Raw genomic sequence first — 24,154 nt, forward strand, 5'->3', positions numbered from 1 at the left:
ATTCCCACCAGCAATGGAAAAGAGTTCCAATTTCTCCACATCCTCATCACCACTTATTATTTTCTGACTTCTTGATTATGACCATCTTAGTGGGTGTGAAGTGGCATCTCATTGTGGTTTTGATTTGCATTTCCCTAATGACTAGTAATGCTGAACATCTTTTTATGGGCTTGTTGGTCATTTGTATATCTTCTTTGGAGAAATGTAGATTCAAATCTTTTAATTTTAATCTCACTTTTTAATTGGGTTGTTTGTTTTTTTTACTGTTGTTTTAAAAAACTTTTTGTAAGGCATAAGTTTAATTCAGAAGTAAAGTGCACAATTTTTGTGTACAGTTTGATGCATTTTTATTTATCAATCCACCCAGGTGACTGTCACCCAGTCAAAACAGAGGACATGTCCAGCCCCCAGAGGATTCTTGGTTCCCCTTCCAGTCAGTGACCTCCCCAAAGACAATCACTCTTCTGGGGTCTCTCACCATAGATTAATTTTGCCTGTTCTTGAACTCGATGTAAATGGAATCATAATGGACTCATACAACATAAAACTGTTTTGTGGCTGGCTTCTTTGGCCCAACACTGTATCTTTGAGACTCAGCCATATTTTAGTATAGCAATAGTTTCCTCTTTTTCATTGTTGTGCAGTAGTCAAATAAATGAGTATACTGCGATATATTTATCCATACTGCTATTGATGGACATTGAGATTTTTCCCAGTGTTCGCCCATATGAATGACATTGGCATGAATATCCTTACACAGGTCATTCTGTGGACATGGGCAGTCATTTTGGTTAAGGACATAATACCCTGGGGTGAAACTGTTGGGTCAGAGCGTATGTTCAGTTTCAGTAGATACTGTCAAATTGTTGCCATTCACAATCTCACCAGAATTTTATGAGAATTCTGGTTGCTCTGTATCCTTGCCAACATCTGGTGCTGTCAACTCTATTTTAGCCACTCTGGTGGGACCTATACTAGAATTTACTTGACATTTTTTTTTCGGCCAATGTCTCTTCCTCCATTTCCTTTGTTCTTCCTCATCTCCTTCTTCCTCTTTTTCTTTTCCTTCTCCTTCTTTCCTTTCCTTTTCTTCCTCTTCTTCTTTTAATTCTTCTTAGTGTATTTTACATAAGGCTGTATACTGTGAAAAAACTGCATGAAATTATGGATTTGGTGTGCAAAATCAATATTTCAAATTTCAACTTCTAAAATACAAAAATGGCATCCACGTGTCATCTAAAAGCATTGCCTGTTCCTCCACACCTGGGGAAATGCAGCTTCTGTTGTCTGACTGACTCATCAGTGCTCCTTTTTTTGCCGGGGCCCCTGTTGATTCTTGCCATGCTCTGGGCATGCCTAAAGCAGAAATGAGGGTTGTCACCTGTGGCCAAGGACCACAATGGATTCTCAATAAACATCCTCCAGTGTTAGGCTTTTCTAAACCTCCTCCTTCCCCAGGCTCAAGCAGCTGAGCCGAGGGTCCCTAAGTACTCTCCCCACCTCCACCCCTTCTCACCCAAGAACTGGTGTTATTCTTTGGTTTTGAAAAGGGTCTTTCCTGGAGGTCTCCTCTTGGGTAATCAGATCAGGCCAACTGCAAAGGATTTAAATGGCCCAGTTTGAGAGGAAGGGGCAGCTCACGCAGCTCCGGGTTAGACCAGTGGGCATTTTTTTCCTGTTTGGGGAAATGGCTACTGGATTAGCACTTTGCTGCCCAGGGTGGTGTGTGAGAATGTGTGTTTGTGCCTGTCCTTCTGCCATGCCTGCGAGGAGCCTGCCTGTTCCCAGCCCTGTCATTTCCTGCCGATCGGCAGGGCCAGATGCCCCAGACCCTGTTAATGATATGCTGAGGGGTTTGGCTGGTGAAGGCTTTCAAGTGCAAGGGGACACAACCCCACACTTGAGGAAGCTGAGGGGCCGTGTGAGCCAGCGGCTTGGCTTAGCTCAAAATCCAGCAGACTTTCGGGAGAGGAAACGGTGCAAAGCCTAAGCATCAGTCTGGGACTTCCCTTGGCAACCTTTGTGATGAAGGCTCTGAGAGGCTAGCTGGCAAATGGGCATCGATCAGGAGCCTTATGAGTGCAGAGCTGTCTGCCAGATCCAGACAGAGGTGGCCAGAGGCTGGCAAAAGAAATAAGATGCATCTCCGCCCTCAAGGAGCCCATATTTGAGAATTAACTGGGAAGATGCTGATAAACAGTCCTCCTGACTCACAGATCGAAACTGGGACACAGTCCTTTAGAATTCCCCGCCCCGCCCCCCCCCCTTCCCCCAGATGGAGGATGCCAGGTCCTAGCCTGAGCTGGGGCACATGGATGTGGTTGGGAGTCTGTGGACCCGGCATCTGATCTTGGCTCTGCCACTGTGGCGTGCCTGCTTTGTGTTAGGTGCTGGGGATACAGATTCTTCCCTTGTGTGTGGGGGGCACAGGCCATGGGGGAGACAGACATTCAGTAACCACATAAGTAAATGCAGAATTCGCATAGTGCTGGGAGCACATGTAGCCTAGAGATCTGACTAGTTCTGAGGATTGGGGACAGTGTCTCTAAGGAAGTGATGCCTGAAGGTGAGTAGGTCTCCACTAACAGGATGGGGAATAGCGCCCCAGGCAGAGGGACAGCATGTGCAAAGGCCCTGAGATGGATGACAACTTGGTGTGATCAAGGACCAGGGAGATGACCAGAGTCAGAGGGTGACAAGGTGATGGTAAAGAAGTTGGAGAGAGGGTGTTGAGGGTGCTATGAAGCTTTTGTAAGCAATGGGAAGGGAGAACAATGGAAAACCTTTGGAAGTTTTTAAGCTGAGGGTGACATGATACAATGTACCATTTTTAAACATCACTTTAACTGCTGGGTAGAAAATACATTGTAAAGAATTAAAAGTCAGATGGTGTTATTCAGCCATTAAAAGGAATGATGTTTTGATACATGCTACAACATGGATGAACCTCAAAAACATGACGCTAAGTGAAAGAAGCCAGACGCAAAAGGTCACATATTGGATGATTCATTCCATTTATATGAAATACCTGGAATAGGCAAATCCTTAGAGACAGAAAACATTAGTGATTGCCAGGGGCTGGAGCAAAGGGGAATGGAGAGTAATGGTTTCATGGGTAGAGGGTTTTCTTTTGGGATGAGGAAAATATTTGGGGGGGCTAAATAGAGGTAGTGTTTGCACAGCATTGTGAATACTTAATGCTACTGAGTTGTTCACTTTAAAATGGTTAACTTCATGTGAATTTTACCTCAATACAAAAAAAAAACAGAGCAAAGGGAAACAAAAGTGGGATTAGGATTTTAAGAGGCAGCAGCAGCAGTAGCTTAGGTGAGGGAGGAAGGTGGCTTGGTCCAGAACTGTGGGCTGGAGATGGAAAGTAATGAACCAATGTGAAGAGGTGAGAATTCTCAGGATCCTTTTCGTTCAAACAGGCTATGCAAATCAGGAAGGTTGGAAGAATTTTCTAGATGCCAACATTGGACTAGGCCTTTGCTGTACCTGGTAAAACAAGCACATTTTCCTAGGCACGGTTTGTGGTCCAGCCTGCCATGTCAGAGAGCCCTTCCAGAAAACGGCATGTCCACCCGGTGCTGGTACAGCCCCAGAGGATGGAGCTGCCCGTGCCAGTGTTTCATTTTGCTGCTTTCCCCAGAATTGGCCCCATTTCCAGAAAATACATTTATGTAATAGATATCTAATATCCTGTGAAGACCATGGAGAGGATGTTCTTCTTAACTGCATCTGCAGGATATACTGCAAAATATCCACTAAATTTTAGTCACAGTCATCAGACACAGTCGATTGTGTCTGTTTTCCCCTCCAAGCACGTCTGGGTAATGAGCACAGATGGTAAAGGTGAATTCTACATCCTGTCTACAAAGGCTTCCTTGGTGGGTGGGAAGCGATACAGAATTTCCTTCCACTTTCTCTGATTAAATAGCCATTCATCCTCCCACTTTCTCTTCTTCCTATCCTCTCTTCCTCCCTTCTTTCTATCCATCTTTCCATCCTACCATCCTCTCCTCCTTCATTACATCCATCCATCCATCACCCTTTCATCCTTTGACCTTTTCACCCTTCCTTCCATCCATTCATCCATCCATCCATTCTTCCTTCCATCCATCCATCCATTCTTCCTTCCATCCATCCTCCCCTTCCCCATCCTTCCATCTTCTCATTCTCTCTTTCATTCTATCCATTTGCCCTCCCATTCTTTCATCTTCTCATCCTCTCTGTCCTTCATTCATTCCATCCTTCCACTTTTCACCCTTTTCCCCTCTATCCACCCACCCATCCATCTATCCATCCATCCATCCATCCATCCTTTTATCCATCCATCTGTCCAACTAACATTTATTTATACACACCCCTTCTCTGCTCCATCTGTGGCCATGAGTGAAGCAGCACTGAGCTACTATTACACTTGTGCTGGGTTAGACTTGCTTCTTCTTTTTATTTTATTTTATTTAAAAAATTTTTATTGAAGTATAGTTGATTTACAATGTTGTGTTATTTTCTGCTGTACAGCAAAGTGAATCGGTTACACATATACATACATCCACTCTTTTTTAGATTCTTTTCCCATGTAGGTCATTACAGAGTATTGCGAAGAGTTCCCTATGCTATACAGTAGGTCCTTATTAGTTATCTATTTTACATATAGACTTGGTTCTTCTTGTACAAGGGATCTGGCCTCATCACTTAGTGGCCCAGTGCCTCAAGGCTGCCATCTGTGTTTGGGAGATCATCATGGTACCTATTGCTGCAGGGTTTGACTGCATCCTCTTCATCTGCCAAGGGTCGTGGTGAGTTGAGGGAGCTGTTGGGTGTTTCAGGTGAAAAACATGGCTTGGCTTCAGTTTTTGGCTTCTTCAAGGTTAAGCCCCTGCTATACAGACAGCCAGTTTAACCTGGTCATAGTGACGTTAACATCAGGTCACCTGAACCCTCATTCTGTGCTGGGCCCCGTGCCAAGCACATGATCCCGTAGAATCGTCATCCATCCTTCTTAGGTAGGTGCTGTGGTTTCCCCCATGGTCCAGGTGAGGACACTGAGGCACGAAAAGGTGAGATCACTTTCCTGAGGTCACAGTCAGGACCCAGGCTCCAAACTCCCTGACCCCAAAGCCTGCGAGTGTAACTCCTACATTACACTCCAACGCCTTTGTGACTCTCCACCACTGGACGCTCCTGTGGAATGAAATGCTGCCACCCCCGCTGCCTGCTCTTCTCCAGCCGCGGTCGGGGTGAGCCGGCCATCGCGTGCTGCTCTAGCAGGAGGCGCCTTCCTGGGCCTTGCTGCAGACGCCCGTGGGGATGAGGAGCAGGGCTGCCCGCGCGGGCGCTGCGGGGGGCAGCTCTGCAGGCACACTTGAACTCCTTAAAGCTGAGGGGCAGCAGACCTCCTGGAGAGGGTGACTTTTAGGCTGCCTGTGTGGGAGGCCTCTAGTCTTAAATGAACACCCCTTCCTGGGCCCTGCATCCGGATCTGTGAACATTTGCGAGGCAGGTTTGCTTTGGCCACAAGAGGGCGCCCAACTCCTGGCCACACCTGAACAGGGCACTGCGGGAGTTGGGGGTTGGGGGGAAGGCGGTGAGGTTAATTTTGGACCAAACTCTCTTCAGCTGATCACCTAAACTCCTGGGGAAGGGGAGAAATGTTTCAGAACCAGCCCAAGAGGTACATTCTATTCAGCTGGGGCCGAGCTAGGGGCTGAGCGCTCCAACAACAAAAACCACAGGTTCCGACCCTCAAGGAGCTCACAGTCAGGCCTGGAAGATGGAGAATTAAAATGCAGCGTTATGAGTGGCTGTCTTCATCCAGATCGATCATTTAATAAACATTTCGTGAGCACCTACTGTGTGCCAGGCTCTGTGCTGGTTGCCAAAGACGGAGAAACGAACAATACAGAGTCACTGGCCTCAAAGACCCTCAGTCCACTTGGGAGACAGAGCCTAAAAGAACAAATTTGGAAAATATAGGAAAGTGCAGCCACAGAGATATATAGAGAATATTTTAGGAGGATGGAGGAGGAACACCAACCCAAGCTAGGACGAAAGGGGGAGTATCAGGGAAGGCTTCCTGTAGGAAGAACACTCAACCCTGGTTGGGATGGACTGGGGTGTCAAGGAAGGCTTCCGGGAGGAGAGGACACCAGAGTTGTAAAAAAACATATGGGGCCTTAACCCGACAAAGAAGGGGAGGGTTTCCCAGGCCATGGGAAGAGCATAAACCAAGGGTTAGAGGTGAGAAGCAGCACAAAATATGTGGCTGGAGCCCAGTGGGAGGGAGCCGGAGAGGGTGGCAGGGCCAGATGGAGGTGGGGAGTGGTTACTGGGTGCCACGCTAAGGAGATTGGGTCCCCCTGCTCTCACTGTGTGTGCTTAGGGATACATTTCCCTCTTCTTTTTTCTGTCTCCCTTTCAGAGCCAAGAAGAAAAGCAAGCCGTTGAACCTCAAGATCCACAGCAGCGTGGGCAGCTGTGAGAATATCCCCTCCCAGCAGCGCTCCCCGCTGCTGTCCGAGCGCTCCCTCCGCTCCTTCTTCGTGGGACACGCGCCCTTCCTGCCCTCCACCCCTCCCGTCCACTCCGAGGCCAACTTCTCCTCAAGTAAGTCCCCAGCAGCTGCACCTGCTGCCCTCCACCTTCCGGGGCGCGCCCTCTTTTCCTTCCGCGTCGGGAAATGCGCGCGGAACACGCCTCATCCGCGGTCCGCCTGCCGCCTCCACCGGCGCCACTCATACCCCTGAGGATGGTTTCGGAGAGAAGGGGGCATAATTGGGAGGCTGTTGTCATTGGTCCCATGTGCCTCCTCTTTTTTGGCCTGCAGATGTGTAGGGATGACAGCAGGAAGGAAGCATGCAGGGCATTAAAGGAAACATCAGCCTTTTCTCTTCTCTGCTTCTCAGCAGTCCGGTCACAGGATTTTTCCTGGCCACTGTGCATAAGGCATCTCTGATTCAATTTTGTAATTTTCTCCCCCACCGCGGGTCAAAGCGCATAACCTTTACATCTCAAAGATGGATTTGGGTTCAAACTGGGCTGAGCGTGGCTTGGAGTGGCTTACATTCTGCTCCCATGAATTTTGCAGCAAAGTGGTTATTCCTGGGAGAGGAAATGGAACTTTCTAGTGATCGAGAGCTGAGGTCTCAGAAGGCGTTTAATCTTCTCTGCCTAGAGGCCCATTTTGCTGAACAGGCACAGATGTGGTCAGAGGGGAGCCCCTGAAAAAAGCCCACCCAGTCCGCCAGCCAAGACAAAAACTTTATTGCCTGGGAACTCAGGAAGAGGAGGGGGTGCTGGAATTTGTAGGAAATAACCCCTTGCCCTTAATACAGCCAGACTGTGTCCACCTGTTGATGCTGTGATAAATGATAAGTGATGTTTACTGAGCACCAGGATGGGCTACTCACCCACATGTGTGATATCATTTAGTTCTTGCAATAATCAGTGGTACAGATGGATTATTCCCATTGTATAGATGAGGAAACTGAGGCCCAGGGACATCAAAGAATTGCCTAAAGTCACACAGCTATGGAGTAGTTGAGTCAGGATTTGAATCTGATTCTTTCTCACTCCAGAGTATACAAGCTTATCCATCATGCCTGATTTGATAACCAAGTTCCTCAAATATCCAGTGGGATACCCTTCTCTAAATGTGGGGTTCTATTCTTTACCTTCACATAAGGGTTTTAAAACTTTTTTTAGGGAGGCCATGGGCCCTTTAAGAATTGGATGCAATCTATTAATTTTCTTCCTGGAAAACTGCACATGTAACATCCAACACAAATGTCCAGTGTCATGACTGTTGGGTTCAGAACCTCTGCCTTAGCCCAGCTGGATGGTTGGCCCGGGGCAGAACCGTGAACTGTTTACAAGCCACAGATGTGTCTCATGAGTCCACTGCAGGAATCATTGGAGGGTCTGGTACCAGAAGAGACTTGTGTGGACATCAGTTAGGATAAGTTCCAGAGCCTGGCTTATCTCAGTGCCCAGAGGGTAGAAGCCCTGAATCAAGCAAACTAAAATAGCACTCATGACACACGTCAACGCCAGAAGGCCAATTTATCAATTTGTCAAGAGAAATCACTGTCAGAGAGACTAGAAACTCTCCATGACGGTGGGTGGGCCCGCGTGGCAGTCAGAGGGCTGCGTGGTGAGCCTGGACGAGAAAAAAGGGGATGACATATCCGATGTGTAACGACAGCAGGGTGGGGCAGGGTGTCATGGCCCTGGAGGGAGCTGCCTGGGTTCCAGTCCCAGCTCTGTTACTTTTGAGCAGTGTGCGGACCTCGAGCAAGTCAAGAGCCTCTCTGAGCCTCAGTTTCCTTAATCTGTAAAATGGGCCTAACAATAGCTTCATGTCATAGATGGTTGTGAAGATTAGATCAGCTCATATTTGTCAAGTTGTCTGCACAGTAGTTGGCACAGAGTAAGTGCCTGATAAATGATAGCTGTTGTTCTGATGTTTATTGGCTCCTTAGCCTAGTATCATTTCCATCCTCTGGCTCCATGGTTAATTTTGAGGCTGTGGCTAAATGCCTTTCACTTCACACTCCCCACTTCCTTACGGCCCTAAGAGTGCTTGGAAGTTACCTTGGCGTGATGCTGGGCAGCTGCTTCCAGCAGCCATCTGTCTTTGAGCACCGCCGTCCCGTGAGTGAATGTCAGCGTGGCCACCTCAGAGGGCTTGACCATAGCCCTGCACTTTAATTCTGGCTGGAGTAGAAACATTTCCAGCTTGCTGAAAAAAAGAAAAAAACCCCACAACCCACAGACTTGCACGTTCAGACCTCTGCTTCTGCCAAAGAGTTCTGCAAGGATTCACCATAACTCCCCACTTTTCATGCCTGCCCCATCTCCATCTGCGAGGAGAGGCTTCCCTGCTTGCCTGTGGGCAGGAGCAAAGTCCTGAATTAAAATCAGCTCCTGATACTAAGATGCCCTAGAAACACTACTGTCTCTTTGGACAGTCCTGGTCCTTGTATGCAGAGAGGTTGCTCTCTGATCTCCCAGGAAGGAGAAAGATAGCATTTTAGTCTCAGTGGGGGAACAAGTGTGTAACCCAAATATTAGCTGGACCCCTATGGACCAGTCCCATTTTCTTTGATCCTAACAAATGATAGAAACAGAGGCAGCCTGTTGGAATAGGCTCCAGATCGGGAAATGAGACTCTCTCTGCTGAAGTCTCAGTGTTATCACCAATTGTCTGTATGACCTTTGTCCCTGCTGAGCACATCAACTGCATTGTAGCAGTTAAGATTCACTGCACTCTTTGAGGCAGACATCATCATTCCCATGTTACAGATCAGGAAACTGAGGCTCCAAAAGGTGAGTGATCTTGCCCACATTGTAGATTTTGAATCCAAATGCAAATCTAACCTGCATCCCGTCTTCCTGTCTCCATCTGGGTTTCAGTTTCCCCAACTGTACAATAAGAGACTCCACGCAGGTCCATTCCAGAGCTTAGAAACCCTAAGGCTTACCCAGTGAGTATGCAAAGTGGCTTTTCCTAGGCAGATCTTTTGACTCACTTAGAATGCTGATTTCGGAGTCTCCAGGCCGGGGCTGTTGGGAGAACACAGCTGCTGGCACCGGCTCCCCCATGCTTCCAACAGTCCCAATCTCATGCCACTCTGAGTTCCAGAAGAGAACTTCCTGCCTCTGGGCCCCAGTGCCAGCCTTCCTCCCACGACCCAGCCGAGGGAGCCTCTGAGGCTGTGTCCCTGCCAGTCTGAGTCTGTCCGCCCGTTTGTCACCGTCAGCTCTGGCTGGGGCTGTGCTGTGAAGGGTGGTGATCCTGCATTTTGTTACCCCTGATGGTAATGCCTGGAGTCAGCATTAGGAAGATTCCGGCTGCAGAGTGGCCGAGACTTGGACCCTCGGGGTGCCTAGCCACCTCGGATGGGCTGCGAGAAGGACTTACCTCCTTGGGGCTCGCCCTCCTTCCTTGGTCTGGGGGTGACAAACAGGGGGAGGGAGGGGAGTAGAAGGAGCCCTGGCTTCTGAGGAATCTGTCCCTAAGGTTAGCTATGGACAAAACATAAGGTGTTAGACTCTGCTGCACAGTGTGGAAGATGCTGACTCAGGAGTGAACCTGTTTCCCAGAGAAGTAGAGAACCACGGACTTAGCTCTCCATCCTCGCTGTGTTTATCTATTCCACGCTGCATTCATGCATGCCGTGTTGCCCCTGTGGTATCTGATTGGATGCCCTCCACCCATGGACCATTTTTGGTCCAATAAGCTGTGTGTCTTTGGCTCCTTGGAGGGCATCTCTGATCCCAGCTGACTTAGGTAGCCTCTATGATCCCTATAAAGAAGCTTCTTCAGAATGAAAAAAATGCCACCTACATCATCATTCATTACTGGCTGGCAGAAGTGATTTGGGGTTTATAGCAACTAAGTGGTGGCTGACATATCTTTGGGCACATCACTGAGCCCTGTGGGTCTGTTTCTACCCGGCAAGGATGTAGTGAGGACAAAATGAGGAAATCATGTAAATTTCCTAGCACAGGGGCCAGAGCTTAGAGCACTGAATCTCAATAAAGGGTAGCTCGGGGAGCTATTGCTGTACATTATGTGATGGGATAGCTTGTAACAATGATGAAAATGATGATAATAATAGCAATTAGCATTTATTGTGTGTTGACAATGTCCCAAGCATCATCGGTTCAGGCGAGGCAATTTACTTCTATTATTTTGTTTAAGCTTCACAGTCTTCCATCAGGTAGGTACTATTATGATCCCCATTTTACAGATGAAGAAACTGAGGCTGAGAGATTTAAGTAACTGGCCCAAGGTCACAGGCCAGGAAGGAGGTGGAGTTTGCAGTCATTCTGAATCCGCCAGTCTGCAGTGCTGGGGTGTGAAATGGCAACGCTGTCTCCACTGGAACTTGCCTGCTCAGCAAGTAGGGAGCTTAACTTGTTCAAGGTTTCCCTCTGGCACCCTTGCTTAGTTGGGGGATTGTATGGTGGGGCCCAGCCTTGCTCCAAGGATGCCTCTTGTTCACCAGAGCATTGCGCTTGCTCAGCGATCAGCACCCATGCTGGCTAGCAAACTATTACCCCGCCGGACTCTGGTGCTGATATTTAGGGGACCCACTGTCCCAGGTGGTGGCCATTCCTGTGGGGGCCAGGCAGCTGCAGAACGTGGCCAAAAGATGTCATCCTGAACATCTTTGGTAGCAGGTGAGGAATGACGGGGGACTTTTGCCTCCTGCAGTTTTCTGGGAGTTTATTAGCTGCCTGGGGGTGGGAGGTTGAGCACTTCAGGGCAGCAGCTACAAAAGCCAACAAGTGACTGATGATACCTGGACATCCCCACCTTGGCCCCAGTGGCACCAGCTGGAGTCTGATACGAGGCCCCGATCTTATGAAATATTGTCCTTCACCAGGCGTTTGAAAGACAGCATGCCCTCACCTTGTGCCATCTCACCGTGCCCTCTTCTCATCTCTTCTCCAAGCAACTCCTGTTCTTTGTCCTGGAGACACAGCGACAGGTAGCTGACCCTCAGTTGAGGGCCCGGCCTCATGTGCCCTGAGGCTGAGTCAGAAGCCTGACTTGTTAGGGTGGCCGCAGCAGGTAGCAATAAAGACTGATGAAGCCGAGCTGTGGCCTCCCAAGAAACCAGACACTGGGAGGGTTGTACAGAGACTCAGGATGGGGGTGATTATATATTGCGGTTTAATGATCCTTGAGACCAAGGTTCATTACCCTCCCTCCGCCCAGAAGAGGGGGAGGAGGAGCGCGTGTCTTGACAAAAATTGGCTGCCTGAACCATATTCTCATCTCAGAATCAGGAGAGATTCTGAGAAATTTGTGTCTGACATGATTCAGTGGTGGCAATTCCAAGGGGAAAACATATATCCTGTTGGAGTGACCTGAAGGACTTTTCTCCCCAAGAATGAGCCAGCGGAAGGCCTGCTCCCACTGCCCTCACCCAGGAGACACAAGAAGCACCCATGTCCCATGTCACCTGGCATCTTTGCTGTACTTAGAAACCAGCAGGTCGCTAACACGTACTGACCATCTGCCCTCGCCAGGCAGGTGCTGGTGTAGGTGCTTTACAGGCATTCAGATATATACACCTGGGAACAAGTGAAATGATACAGAAAGTTTCATAATGACACATTCGTTCCTTGCACCATCCCTCTCCCAATCCTGCTTTTTTTTTTTTTTAACATCTTTATTGGAGTATAATTGTCTTACAATGGTGTGTTAGTTTCTGCTTTATAACAAAGTGAATCAGTTATACATATACATATCTTCCCATATCTCTTCCCTCTTGCATCTCCCTCCCTCCCACCCTCCCTATCCCACCCCTCTAGGTGGTCACAAAGCACCGAGCTGATCTCCCTGTGCTATGCGGCTGCTTCCCACTAGCTATCTATTTTACATTTAGTAGTGTATATATGTCCATGCCACTCTCTCACCCTGTCACATCTTACCCTTCCCCCTCCCCATATCCTCAAGTCCATTCTCTAGTAGGTCTGTGTCTTTATTCCCGTCTTGCCACTAGGTTCTTCATGACCTTTTTTTTTCCCCCTTAGATTCCATATATATGTGTTAGCATACTGTATTTGTTTTTCTCTTTCTGACTTACTTCACTCTGTATGACAGACTCTAGGTCCATCCACCTCACTACAAATACCTCCATTTCGTTTCTTTTTATGGCTGAGTAATATTCCATTGTATATATGTGCCACGTCTTCTTTATCCATTCATCTGTTGATGGACACTTAGGTTGCTTCCATGTCCTGGCTATTGTAAATAGAGCTGCAATGAACATTTTGGTACATGACTTTTCACCAGCCCTCCAGGGGATTTTGCACGTGAACATTTGAGCATCACTCGGTTATGTGTCATTTTTTTTTAAGCTTCTTTTGGAAATAGTTTCAAACTTATAGAAAAGTTGCAAAAACAATACAGAGGATTCCTGTACCCCTTAAACTCAGAATCACTAGTTTTTAACATTTCTTTACATTTGCTTCCTCTCTCCAGTTCCCCCACCCCCAACCCTGATTTCTCTGTCTCTCTCTCTCTCTCCCTCTCTCTCTCTCTCTCTCTCTCCCCCTCCCTCCTTTTGGTGAACCATTTGAGGCTAGGTTGTATACTCTCTTATATAACCACACAGAGTTACCAGATTTAGTAAACTTATCTGATCAAGACTTTCACCTAACCATCTTCCAATTTCAGCAATTTGTCTCAATAGCATCCTTTAGAGCATTTTATTTTTCTGGCGCAGGATTCAGTCTGGGGTCACCTACTGCATTTAGCGGTTGTGTCGACCTTGAACAGTTCCTTAGCCCTTGTCATTTGTGACTTTGATATTTTCGAAGAGTAGGGACCAGCTACTTTACAGAATGTCCCTCAGTTTGGGTTTGTCTGATGTTTCTGCACGGTTAGACTCAGGCCGTGCAGTCTTGGCGGGACTTCTGTGTAAGTGGTGTTGTGTTTTACTTTGTGCAGACTCTCTTTGTGGGCCCAGGGCTGCCAGATGTTTGGCTTTTTCAAAAGAAGTCAGAGACCGTGACGTTTATGAGAAGACTCCCAGTTTTAAAATGTAAGCACCCAGTGAAAAATCTTTCAACGATGCGTGAACCAGTTTAAATAACCCCATGGGCTTGTGGGTCCTATTTGGTCTTGGGGTTCCCAGTTTTTAACCCCCGTCCTAGAATCATGGAGGTTGAAACTGGTAGGTGCCTCAAAAATCACTGAGTGCAAGCTCTCATTTTACAGATGGAGAAACTGAGGCCAGAGAGTGGAAGGGACTTGCCCAGGATTACAGAGCTGGGCTTTGAACCTAGGTCTCCTGGGGCCTAGCTAATGGTTCTCTCCGTTACACCGAGATGGTTGCAAAACTGAAGCTTCTGAAAGTGTTACTGAAAGTGCCCGAGAGGAGGGAAACAGTGCCTTCATTTAAAAGATGACACGTTTTGTGTGTACGGGGGCGCTGGTGCTGTGTGTGTGTGTCGGGGGAGCATGCAGGTGGGTATGTATGTTTTATGTGAGGCTAGTGCTGGATTTTTATCAACTCCCTCTTCTCTGATCTGCCCGTATATTTTGGAATTCCTGCCTTGGCACAAAGAGTTTGGGCTCAGCATGCAATGGGCAACCTTAGACCTTTTGTTATGATTGCTCCCACCGGGAATTGTGGCAGCAAAAATCGGTTGGCAAGTGGTTGGTGCTAGGAGCCAGGGGGGTCATTTGTGCTTCTTGGAGTGAGCCCTGATCCTCAGTCAGGTACACACTGGCGGCACGGGCATCCCGTTCCCTGTCATCAGGACCTGTGTCTGATTGTGCCTTTGTCCTAGTAACAACCCCTCCTGCACAAATAAATGTTTTTGAATGGACAGTACCATTTCTGAGCATTCACTTTGTGGCCAGCATTGTGGGCCTTCAGCTACTCAGGATCTAGAGAGCAAAGGAGAAAGGATTCTGTTTGTTGCCCTCCAGAGCTGTAGAGCTGGCTGGTTTGGGCATCACTGAGGCAGGAGCTGAAGTTGCTAGACTTAGATGTAGGCTTTGGGATTTTATGGATGGTTCTCCTGCTTTAACTGACCAGAGAAGCAGGCCCCCAAGCAAAACTGCCAAGAACTATTTTGTTAATCAGAAAATAAGCAGGTCTTTATCGCTGTACGATGGTGGTAGTATGGACATATGGCTTGGTTTCAAGTGACAGTAAACAAACTTGAACTTTTTTTTTAGTGTCAAGGTCATTTATTGGCACATGTAGCTGAAAAGTCCAGGGGTTGCATGAGCTTCAGGCTTGGCTGGATCTAGGGGCTCAGTTCATGTCAGGACTCCATATCTCTCTCAGCTCTGCTCTTCTCCAGGATGGCTTCACTCTTAGGCTTTCCATGTGGTGGCGATATGGCCTCAGAAGTCTCAGCCCCTTCCCTCTTCTGGTCCATAGTAAAGGAATGAGATTGTTTAAGTCTGAGGTTCACTGAGTCAACCAGTGTGACCACATGCCACCTCTGAACCAACTGGTAGGGTCAGGGAAATGGGATGGAAATTTACTGGCTTAATCCTGGGCTGTGAACTTTACTTTTGGGCTTAGAAATGGAGGATTTTGCCTAAAAATGGAATGTGAATGCTGGGGAAGCTGACAATCAGTGTCCATTAGAGTAAAAATGATTAATGAGGGTCCCTGTCCTCAGGGGCTTTGAGGAGCATCTTCCTGGCCAGATTAGTTCACGATCCAAGATAGTGGGGCCATGTCTCCACTATTGTACAGACAACCCTTTCCTTTTTCTGTGTCTCCCTTGGGCTGTGTTTCTCAGTGATCCATGGCAAGGAATTTCTTTTCTATCCCTCTGACACTCCTGGGGGGTCTCCAGGAAGCACACAACCTGCCAGGGAAGGTTAACTCCCGGTTCCAGGTGGAGACTCAGCTCCACTCTCAAGGTGAAGCCATAGCATCCTGGCATTAGCCAGGCACGGAATTGAGAGTTACACAAACCTGGGTTTGAATCTCATTTCTGCCATTTATTAGCTAACATCTCTGAGCCTCAGTTTCCCCATCTTCAAAATGGGCCTAATAGGCCTTTCTTTTGGAGTGGTTATAAGGATGAAATAAAAGGATGCTGAGCACCGTGCCTGGTGCCTGGGAAGCACTACCTGTGTTGCTGTGGTCATCGATACTATTATACGGTGCTGGGGTTTCGGTCAACTTTGGTCCTCCCGGTTTCTGCTGGACATCAGTCCACCCCCCACCAAACCTAAGTGGAACCATCACTGCTGATTGAATTCTGACGTGTAAAGTGTGATACTGAGTGTATTAGTCCTTGTGGGCTGTTAGGGTCCTTGTGCCCATACTTGCCATAAACGACGTGTCCTTTGCTAATTCTGATAACAGAAGCTTTTCTTTTCACAGACGTAGGGTCTGCTCTTCTTCTCATCCCCAGGACTGTGCTCCCGGGCTCCCCTCCTGACCTTCCCTGTCACTCAAGTGCCACACAGGCTGTCCTGCTCTAGGGTGTAGCTCTGATAACTCTAATTTTCATCCCAGGCATTTTACCTATCTGTTACTCCTTTTGAGTGGGAAGAGTCCTCCTTCTCCGAAGAACAGGCTGCTTCCTAGGCCTCAGGGGGACCTGTCACAGCCCCCCATCCCTGCTGGCCTGGGGAAATCCCGGCATTCCCGTTCCGCCTTTAGCCTCAGCACTTTCTGGAAACCACAGCAGCCGCTGTGAATATTTAGGGCTCAGCTACTTTTTCTGTAAAGGTCCAGAGAGCAAATATTTCCAGCTTTGCAAGTCGACAGTCTCAACGACTAACTCTTCGATAGTGTCGTGAACACAGCCTTATGTAACCGAAGGGGCAGGGCTGTGTCCCAATAAAGCTTTATTTACAAAACAGGCAGTGGGCTGACTTGGGCTCAGACTTCAGAGCTAAACAAGACCGGGTTTCAGAGCCCAGCTTTGCCCCCTACTGGCTGGGAGGCCTCAGGGGAGTGAGGTCTCTGAGCTGCAGTTTCTCATCTGCAAAGTTAGGAGAACGGTCGGCTCTCCCTCATAGGGCAGTTGTAAGATTAAATGAGAGAACGCCTGTAAAGTGCTAGCACAGGGCCAGGCACATGGTGAGCAGGCAATAAATGTCAGCAATTACTATTTATACAATGTTACTAATGTGTGTATCTGTTATATAGAACACATATACGTTCTATATGTTACATGCACACACACACACGCACACACACAGAACCAAAGCAGTGTGGGTTTTGGTGAGGCTTCTCCACTCACCTTATTTAATGAGGCCACTTCACAGTTGGTCCCCATGAGAAACCAAGGCTTTTCTCCAAGGCCCCATTTCGTCTGTCAAGGGCTGCCACGCCCACAGCCCAGCTCGTCCACACTGAGGTGACTCCCCCTTCACAACCCTTTCTGAGCAGTCTGGGATTCTGTTTCCATGGGCATTGGATGGGGAGGCAGACTATGAAATCGAGGTTTGCACCAAGGACAATACGGCCTCTGCTCACGTGTAAACTAACTTCAGATGTATGCTGTGGGGGATCCAGGTGTCCAGACAGAGGAAGCAGCCCTTTGGTACCCAGTTTCTCGTCCTTTTGGAAATCCCACAGAACCTGGACAAAGGAGTGGGGGCTATTGGCGAAAGAGGGGTACCTGGCTTAGAGACCTCCAAGACTGCATTTGTTAGGGCTTTTTCTGATGCAGAGACCCACCATATACCAGCTTCAGCAAATAAAAGGGAACTTTCTGGTTTAGGTACTGAAAAAAATCTAGACATAAACAAGGGCTTCAGGAATGGTTGGATCCAGGAACTCAGTGTCATCAAGCCATGTTCTTTTTCTCTCCCATCCCATAGTCCTGCTTTCCTCCTTATGGGTGTCATTCTCAGTTAGGCTCTCCCTTCATGGTGGCCCTTGGCTGCTTCAGGCTTCCATCTTTATAGATCTAAGTGCATCAACCCCACTGAACCAGTTGGATTGCGATGAAGGGGAATAGATCTCCAAGGAACACCTGGATGATGTAACTCCCAGAATAGGGATGCTGAGCAGGCAAGAGCAACAACTGCCTCTATAAAAAGCCTCTGATCTACGGGTTGGGTACCTGTGATTCATGCTCTCACTTGTTTCTCTCCTCATTGAGTAGCCAGGGGGAAATATGAACAATTACTAATTCAGAAAAAGAGAATGAACCTATTTGATGAGTATTATTTCCTTTTCTGTCTACTTGAGATTCCTACTTTCAGAGGGTGTCAGAAATCTTTCTTTTCCCCTTCACCGTCGACTTCCAGCTGGCTGTGAAATAAGAAGGAACTACTTCTAGCCTGGTGGTTCCAACCTTGGCTGTATATCCCAATCACCTGGGTGAGGGGAGCTTTTCAAAATTCTGATTCCCAGGCTGCACCCCTGTCCAGTGACATCAGAGCCGCTGGAGGGTGAGACCCAGGCATCAGTACTTTTTAATGCTCCCTGGGTGATTGCAATGTGCAGCCAAGGCTGAGAATCACCGATCCAGCCGGAGTGGCCAGCGTATTCAGAAGCTATCCTAGACAGGTGGAGGTAAGTTCTTGTAGGATTTTCTGAACACCTATGTCATCAGTGTAGGTGCTGCGAACTTTCTCTTCTCATCTCAAGCTCTGGATATAAATAGAAGACAAGTTTTGGTCTGCAGTGTCATCCCGCGTGATTTACAGGTGTTGGGGTCCTGCCAGGGCCGTGATTCACCGCTGCCATTCCTGTTTGCTAACACACTGAATACCGTCAGATTATCTGGTCCCCTTGCTGCATCTTCAGCCAGGCCGGCACCGAGGCGTCAGCACAGGCCTCTGAAGGCACATTTGCAGAGGTGGAGGAAGTGGGTGGGCAGACAGGTGTGAAATACAGACAGGACTGTGGTTCCTGGGGCGGATGACAGACAGATCAGGCTATGGGAACAGCGCCAATGAGGAGACTTGGACAGCTGTCCAGAGGGCCTCAAATATCTGCTTTTCCCCTCCTGGGTCATTCATTCATTCAGTGCTTGTGAAGGGCTTACAAAGTCAGGAGCTGTGCAGAAGTCTCAGAATCAAATTGTTGACCCTATACCTAAGATTTAAGCAAGAGGAGACCCTGGCACTTCCTAAATGCTGGCGCTAATGGGTCAGCTGCTTCTGAATCTCTTTCCCATCCCATTCTCTGAGGCTGGGCCCAGAATCTGGGTATTGAACAAGCTCCCTTGGAATTATGTCACAGAGACCAGCCCCCAGATGAGGGTTAGGGCCTGGGGCTGTTTTCAACTGGCTTCTGGCCAGATTAAAAAAAAAGGACCAGAAACAAACTATGTTTCCATGAAGTATGTTAGTGAACTTAGTAAACAGCCCTTTAGTTTGAGATAACATCCATCAAAACTTTTTGGTGTTAAATGTCCTTTTTAAAGTGAAATGATGGGTAATTATAGATGGTGATTGTTTTTTACGTAGTGTCCTTACTTAGAAACAGACATTGCTAACTCTAAGCAGTCTCCCATTTATTAAATTTTCAGGTCTATAAAATTCAAGTCAGGAATCCTTTCTCTAGACTGGAGTTTTAAAGGTTGATTATTAATATTATTGAACAATAAAACCCCTTCTTCAAAAAGAAGCTTATATAAAACCCCAGTATATGAATCAGCAGGTTGAAAGGGCAGTTTTTCTGGGTTATGTCCATCAGGGGGCTTTGTGTACCATCCCCGAGTCCCCTCAGTGGTGGCCTCTGAGACACGTCTTTGAAACTCAGTTTGGAGCTGCTATCCTGGAAATTTCTTTAAATGATGATTTGAGTGGGAAACCCAAGGCTCTAGGACAGACAGTATTTTCCCAAACTCCTGATTCCTAACTGGGTCCAATCATCCCAAGGCCAACATGTCACTGATGAATTAAAAAGACCCTCCCATCCCCCACCAACCCCAGAATGCACTTAGCACTAAGGTGTCAGGGGGTGTGGTATTCATTGTAACAACCCTGATGTTCTCACTTTGAAAAACAAGAAGAGCATGGTCTAGGGAAGTGACGTGACTTTCTCAGGGTTACCAAGAGGGAGGAAGGACTTGGGGTCAGGACTTGGTTTACCTTGAGGTCCAGAGCGCTTTTCTGCTTTCCCTTATGCTACAAAGCCAGCTCTGGCGTGTCGGAGGGAACTTTGAAAATATTCAGGAACTATGGCTTTTCCAACAGTATAACTTTAGAGTTGATCTCTTCAAGAGTCATTCCTCCATCTGTCCATCCAACCAAAAATATTTCAGAGTGCCTCCTCTCTGTGTGGGTACCAGAGATACGGAGATGTATAGACATTCAAGATCTCCATCTTCACGGAACATCCAGACTGCCGGGGGATACAGAGATGAGCCAATTTCGGTGGTGATGAGAGCTGTAGAGTGGATGTCCAGGATGCTATGCAAATTAAACCAGAGGCGCGATGATGGGGGTGGGGCAGAGCAGGGATGCCTAGTCAAGCCAGGGAACCAAGGAAGACTTTCATGAGCAAGGGCTGTTTATGCGGAGACTTGAAGGCTAAGTAGGGTTGGCCAGATGACGAATGGGATGGACATGCATTTAAGGCAGAAGGAACATCCCAGGATGAAAGAGTTGGACAGGTTTCAGGAACCCAGGAGCCTGTGGATGAGGCAGGGCAGGGAAAAAGAGGTGAGGCTGGCAAGGCGAGCAGGAGCCAGATCCGGGATTTTAGTTTAGTATCTGCGGTTTAATTTCAGTGCTGAGGGAAGCTTTTAAGCCTCAGGCTCAGGCACTGACTCGCCTGTGCAGTTTCTACCCTTCCCTTCAATGGCATCTTCCGCTCTGACAGGTGGGTCTGTTATGGGTTGAATTGAGATCCCCCCAAAGATATGTTGCAGTCCTAGCCCCCAGTACAGAATATGCTCTTATTTGGAAAGGGGGTCATTGCAGACATAATCAGTTAAGATGAAGTCATACTGGAGCAGGATGGGCCCTTCCTCCAATATGACCCGTGTCCTTCTAAGAAGAGGGGAATTTGGACACCAAGGCAGAAACATACAAGGGGAATGCCATGTGACCATGGAGGCAGAGATTGGAGGGACGCAGCTGCAAACCAAGGAGCTCCCAAGATTGATGGCCACCACCAGAAGCTGGAGGAGGTAAGGAAGGGTTGCATTTAGCCACAGAGGGAACGTGACCCTGCCGACACCTTGATTTCAGGTTTCTGGCCTTTAAAACTGTGAGACAATATATCTCTGCTGTTTTAAGCCACCCAATTTGGGGTACTTTGTTACGGCAGCCCCGGGACACTAACATGCGTCCGTAAGGGGTACATCTTCAGCCCTGACGTATGCGAGCGCCATGCTCATGAGTCAGTCTCCCGGTGACTGTATAATCAGTCTGGGAGTAAACTGGGTGCTTTTTGGGAAAATGACATGAGCTCTTCTCAGCTGTGAAATTGCTCATCAATCAGTGCCTTCGAGTGATCACCTCGCAGATGGCCTCCTAGTGACCATAAAGAGTTAGTGCTGCTTCCCAAGATGCCCCGCTGGCTCCCTGGACGGCTGTTTGCCACGCAAGAGAATCTGGACGTGCATCCCTCGGGGACTCTTGGCGGAGGAGGGGGTGGAAACCAATTAGACACAGCTGTTGCCGCCCACCCTCAGGCACGAGGGTCTATACTGCCTGCAACACTATGGGAATAAGCTCTTTGGATTAAGCCATTTTCCCAGCCAAAAAAGCTTCAGCATTTGCATCCTGTTGTCACCCCACTTTCTGATTTAATGGTAAACTGGGTAAGGCACTTCTTAAATCACAAAGGACACCTGCCGGTCAGATGCTGGCGTCTATGGAATGGGTGTTGAATGGATTAGAAACCCACAGTGTGAGTCGGGGTCTGCCATTCCTCACTGTGCAGTGTTGGCTGGGTTAGTCAACCTCTCTGAGACTCAGTTTCCACAATGGAAAGTTAAGATTCTGCTACTTCCCCCACAGCAGCATGATAAAGATTAAATTCAAGAATGCATGGCAAAGTGGCTTCTGTACTGAAGAATTCTGCTCCACTGGGGAAGGCTGATCGAGAGGACTGCCAGGCAGGCTGACAGAGGCTTTTTTTTTTTTTAATTTTTATTGAAGTATAGTTGATTTACAATGTTGTGTTAGTTTCAGGTGTACAGCAAAGTGATTCATTTATGCATATTATATATCTGTTCTTTTTCAGATTCTTTTCCATTATATGTTATTAAAAGATATTGAGTATAGTTCTCTGTGCTATACAGTAGGACCTTGTTGGTTATCTATTTTATATACAGTAGTATCAGTTAATCCCAAATTCCTAATTTATCTCCCCCCCTTTCCCTTTTGGTAACCATAAGTTTGTTTTCTATGTCTGTGAGTCTATTTCTGTTTTGTAAATAAGTTCATTTGTATCATTTTTTTTTAGATTTCACATATAAGTGATATCATATCATATTTGTCTTTTTCTTTCTGACTCACTTCACTTATATGGCAATCTGTAGGTCCATCCATGTTGCTGCAAATGGCATATTTCATTCTTTTTTGCAGCTGAGTAATATTCCAGTGTGTGTGTGTGTGTGTGTGTGTGTATAATATATATATCTATCTATCACATCTTCTTTATCCACTCATCCTGACAGAGGCTGGAGTGAAGCCCCCCACCCCTCTATTTGGGGTTCGTGGTAGGAAACATCCCTTGATCTTACTGAAAATGACTGATAAATGGTGGCTGCAGGGAGATCTCCCAGCCCAATGCTGTTTTGGGTGTTCTTCTCACTGTTTTTTCCTTTCTCTGAAATAGTTTAAAAATATATATCCCAAATGAAAAATAGTGTATTTGCATTTATACATAATACGTATGTGTATGTGCTGATATGTGTATGTTTATAATCTATATACACTCTAAAGAAGAATAATAAAATGTTAATGCAATATCTTAAAATAACAGGTGGGCAAACTATGACCTGTGGGCTGGCTGCCTGTTTTTGTTAATAAAGTTTTATTCAAACCAGAGCTGGGATTAGTGAGTGGCAAGTGAGGCAAGGTCATGTAAGTACTTACATAAAAGTTTGATATTTTGTTTCTCATGGATTTCTTTGAACTCATTTAAAAATGTTGCATCAAAATATATTTATCTTGATACCTGAGTGTTTTGACCACCCCCTTAAATTTTTTCCTGCAGGCTAGTGCCTTACTTGCTTCACCCAAGTCCCAGCCCTGATAAAATTACTCAGGAAACAGAACTTGAACTTAAATAGAGCATCTCAAGCTCCTGGAAGCCCTTTATGTGCATTCCCCTTCTGTTCCCCCAAGGGATGACGCCATCCTGGATTTGTTTTACCATGTCTTGCTTTTCTTTGTGGGACACCTCACATGTACGTGTTCCTAAACAATACGTAGTTTAGTTTTGCATGTTTAACATCTTTATTGGAGTATAATTGCTTTACAATGGTGTGTTAGTTTCTGCTTTATAACAAAGTGAATCAGTTATACATATACATATGTTCCCATATCTCTTCCCTCTTGCGTCTCCCTCCCTCCCACCCTCCCTATCCCACCCCTCTAGGTGGTCACAAACCACCGATCTGATCTCCCTGTGCTATGTGGCTGCTTCCCACTAGCTATCTATTTTACGTTTGGTAGTGTATATATGTCCATGCCACTCTCTCACTTTGTCACAGCTTACCCTTCCCCCCCCCCATATCCTCAAGTCCATTCTCTAGTAGGTCTGTGTCTTTATTCCCGTCTTACCCCTAGGTTCTTCATGACCTTTTTTTTCTTTCTTCTTAGATTCCATATATATGTGTTAGCATACTGTATTTGTTTTTCTCTTTCTGACTTACTTCACTCTGTATGACAGACTCTAGGTCCATCCACCTCACTACAAATATCTCAATTTCGTTTCTTTTTATGGCTGAGTAATATTCCATTGTATATATGTGCCACATCTTCCTTATCCATTCATCCGATGATGGACACTTAGGTTGCTTCCATGTCCTGGCTATTGTAAATAGAACTGCAGTGAACATTTTGGTACATGACTCTTTTTGAATTATGGTTTTCTCAGGGTAGATGCCCAGTAGTGGGATTGCTGGGTCGTATGGTAGTTCTATTTTTAGTTTTTTAAGGAACCTCCATACTGTTCTCCATAGTGGCTGTATCAATTTACATTCCCACCAACAGTGCAAGAGTGTTCCCTTTCCTCCACACCCTCTCCAGCATTTATTGTTTCTAGATTTTTTGATGATGGCCATTCTGACCGGTGTGAGATGATATCTCATTGTAGTTTTGATTTGCATTTCTCTAATGATTAAAGATGTTGAGCATTCTTTCATGTGTCTGTTGGCCATCTGTATATCTTCTTTGGAGAAATGTCTGTTTAGGTCTTCTGCCCATTTTTGGATTGGGTTGTTTGTTTTTTTGTTATTGAGCTGCATAGCTGCTTGTAAATCTTGGAGATTAATCCTTTGTCAGTTGCTTCATTTGCAAATATTTTCTCCCATTCTGAGGGTTGTCTTTTCGTCTTATTTATGGTTTCCTTTGCTGTGCAAAAGCTTTTAAGTTTCATTAGGTCCCATTTGTTTATTTTTATTTTTATTTCCATTTCTCTTTTTGCATGTTTTTGAACTTCACAGAAATGGAATCAAACTTCACATACTCTGCAGCTTTTTTTTTTCTTGAATATTCTGGTTT

General features: G+C 46.8%; 1 protein-coding gene across 1 annotated transcript in view; it reads left to right on the forward strand.

Moving 5' to 3' along the window:
- KSR2 (kinase suppressor of ras 2) overlaps positions 1 to 24,154 on the forward strand; it is a 391,791-nt gene that overhangs the window by 221,472 nt on the left and 146,165 nt on the right. The window contains exon 5 of the mRNA XM_068563176.1: positions 6,428 to 6,612. Coding sequence (XP_068419277.1) covers positions 6,428 to 6,612 — 185 coding nt within the window. The remainder of the gene's footprint in view (positions 1 to 6,427; positions 6,613 to 24,154) is intronic.

This window comes from Eschrichtius robustus, chromosome 14 (genome assembly GCF_028021215.1).
Source record: "Eschrichtius robustus isolate mEscRob2 chromosome 14, mEscRob2.pri, whole genome shotgun sequence".
Classification (NCBI taxonomy): domain Eukaryota; kingdom Metazoa; phylum Chordata; class Mammalia; order Artiodactyla; family Eschrichtiidae; genus Eschrichtius; species Eschrichtius robustus.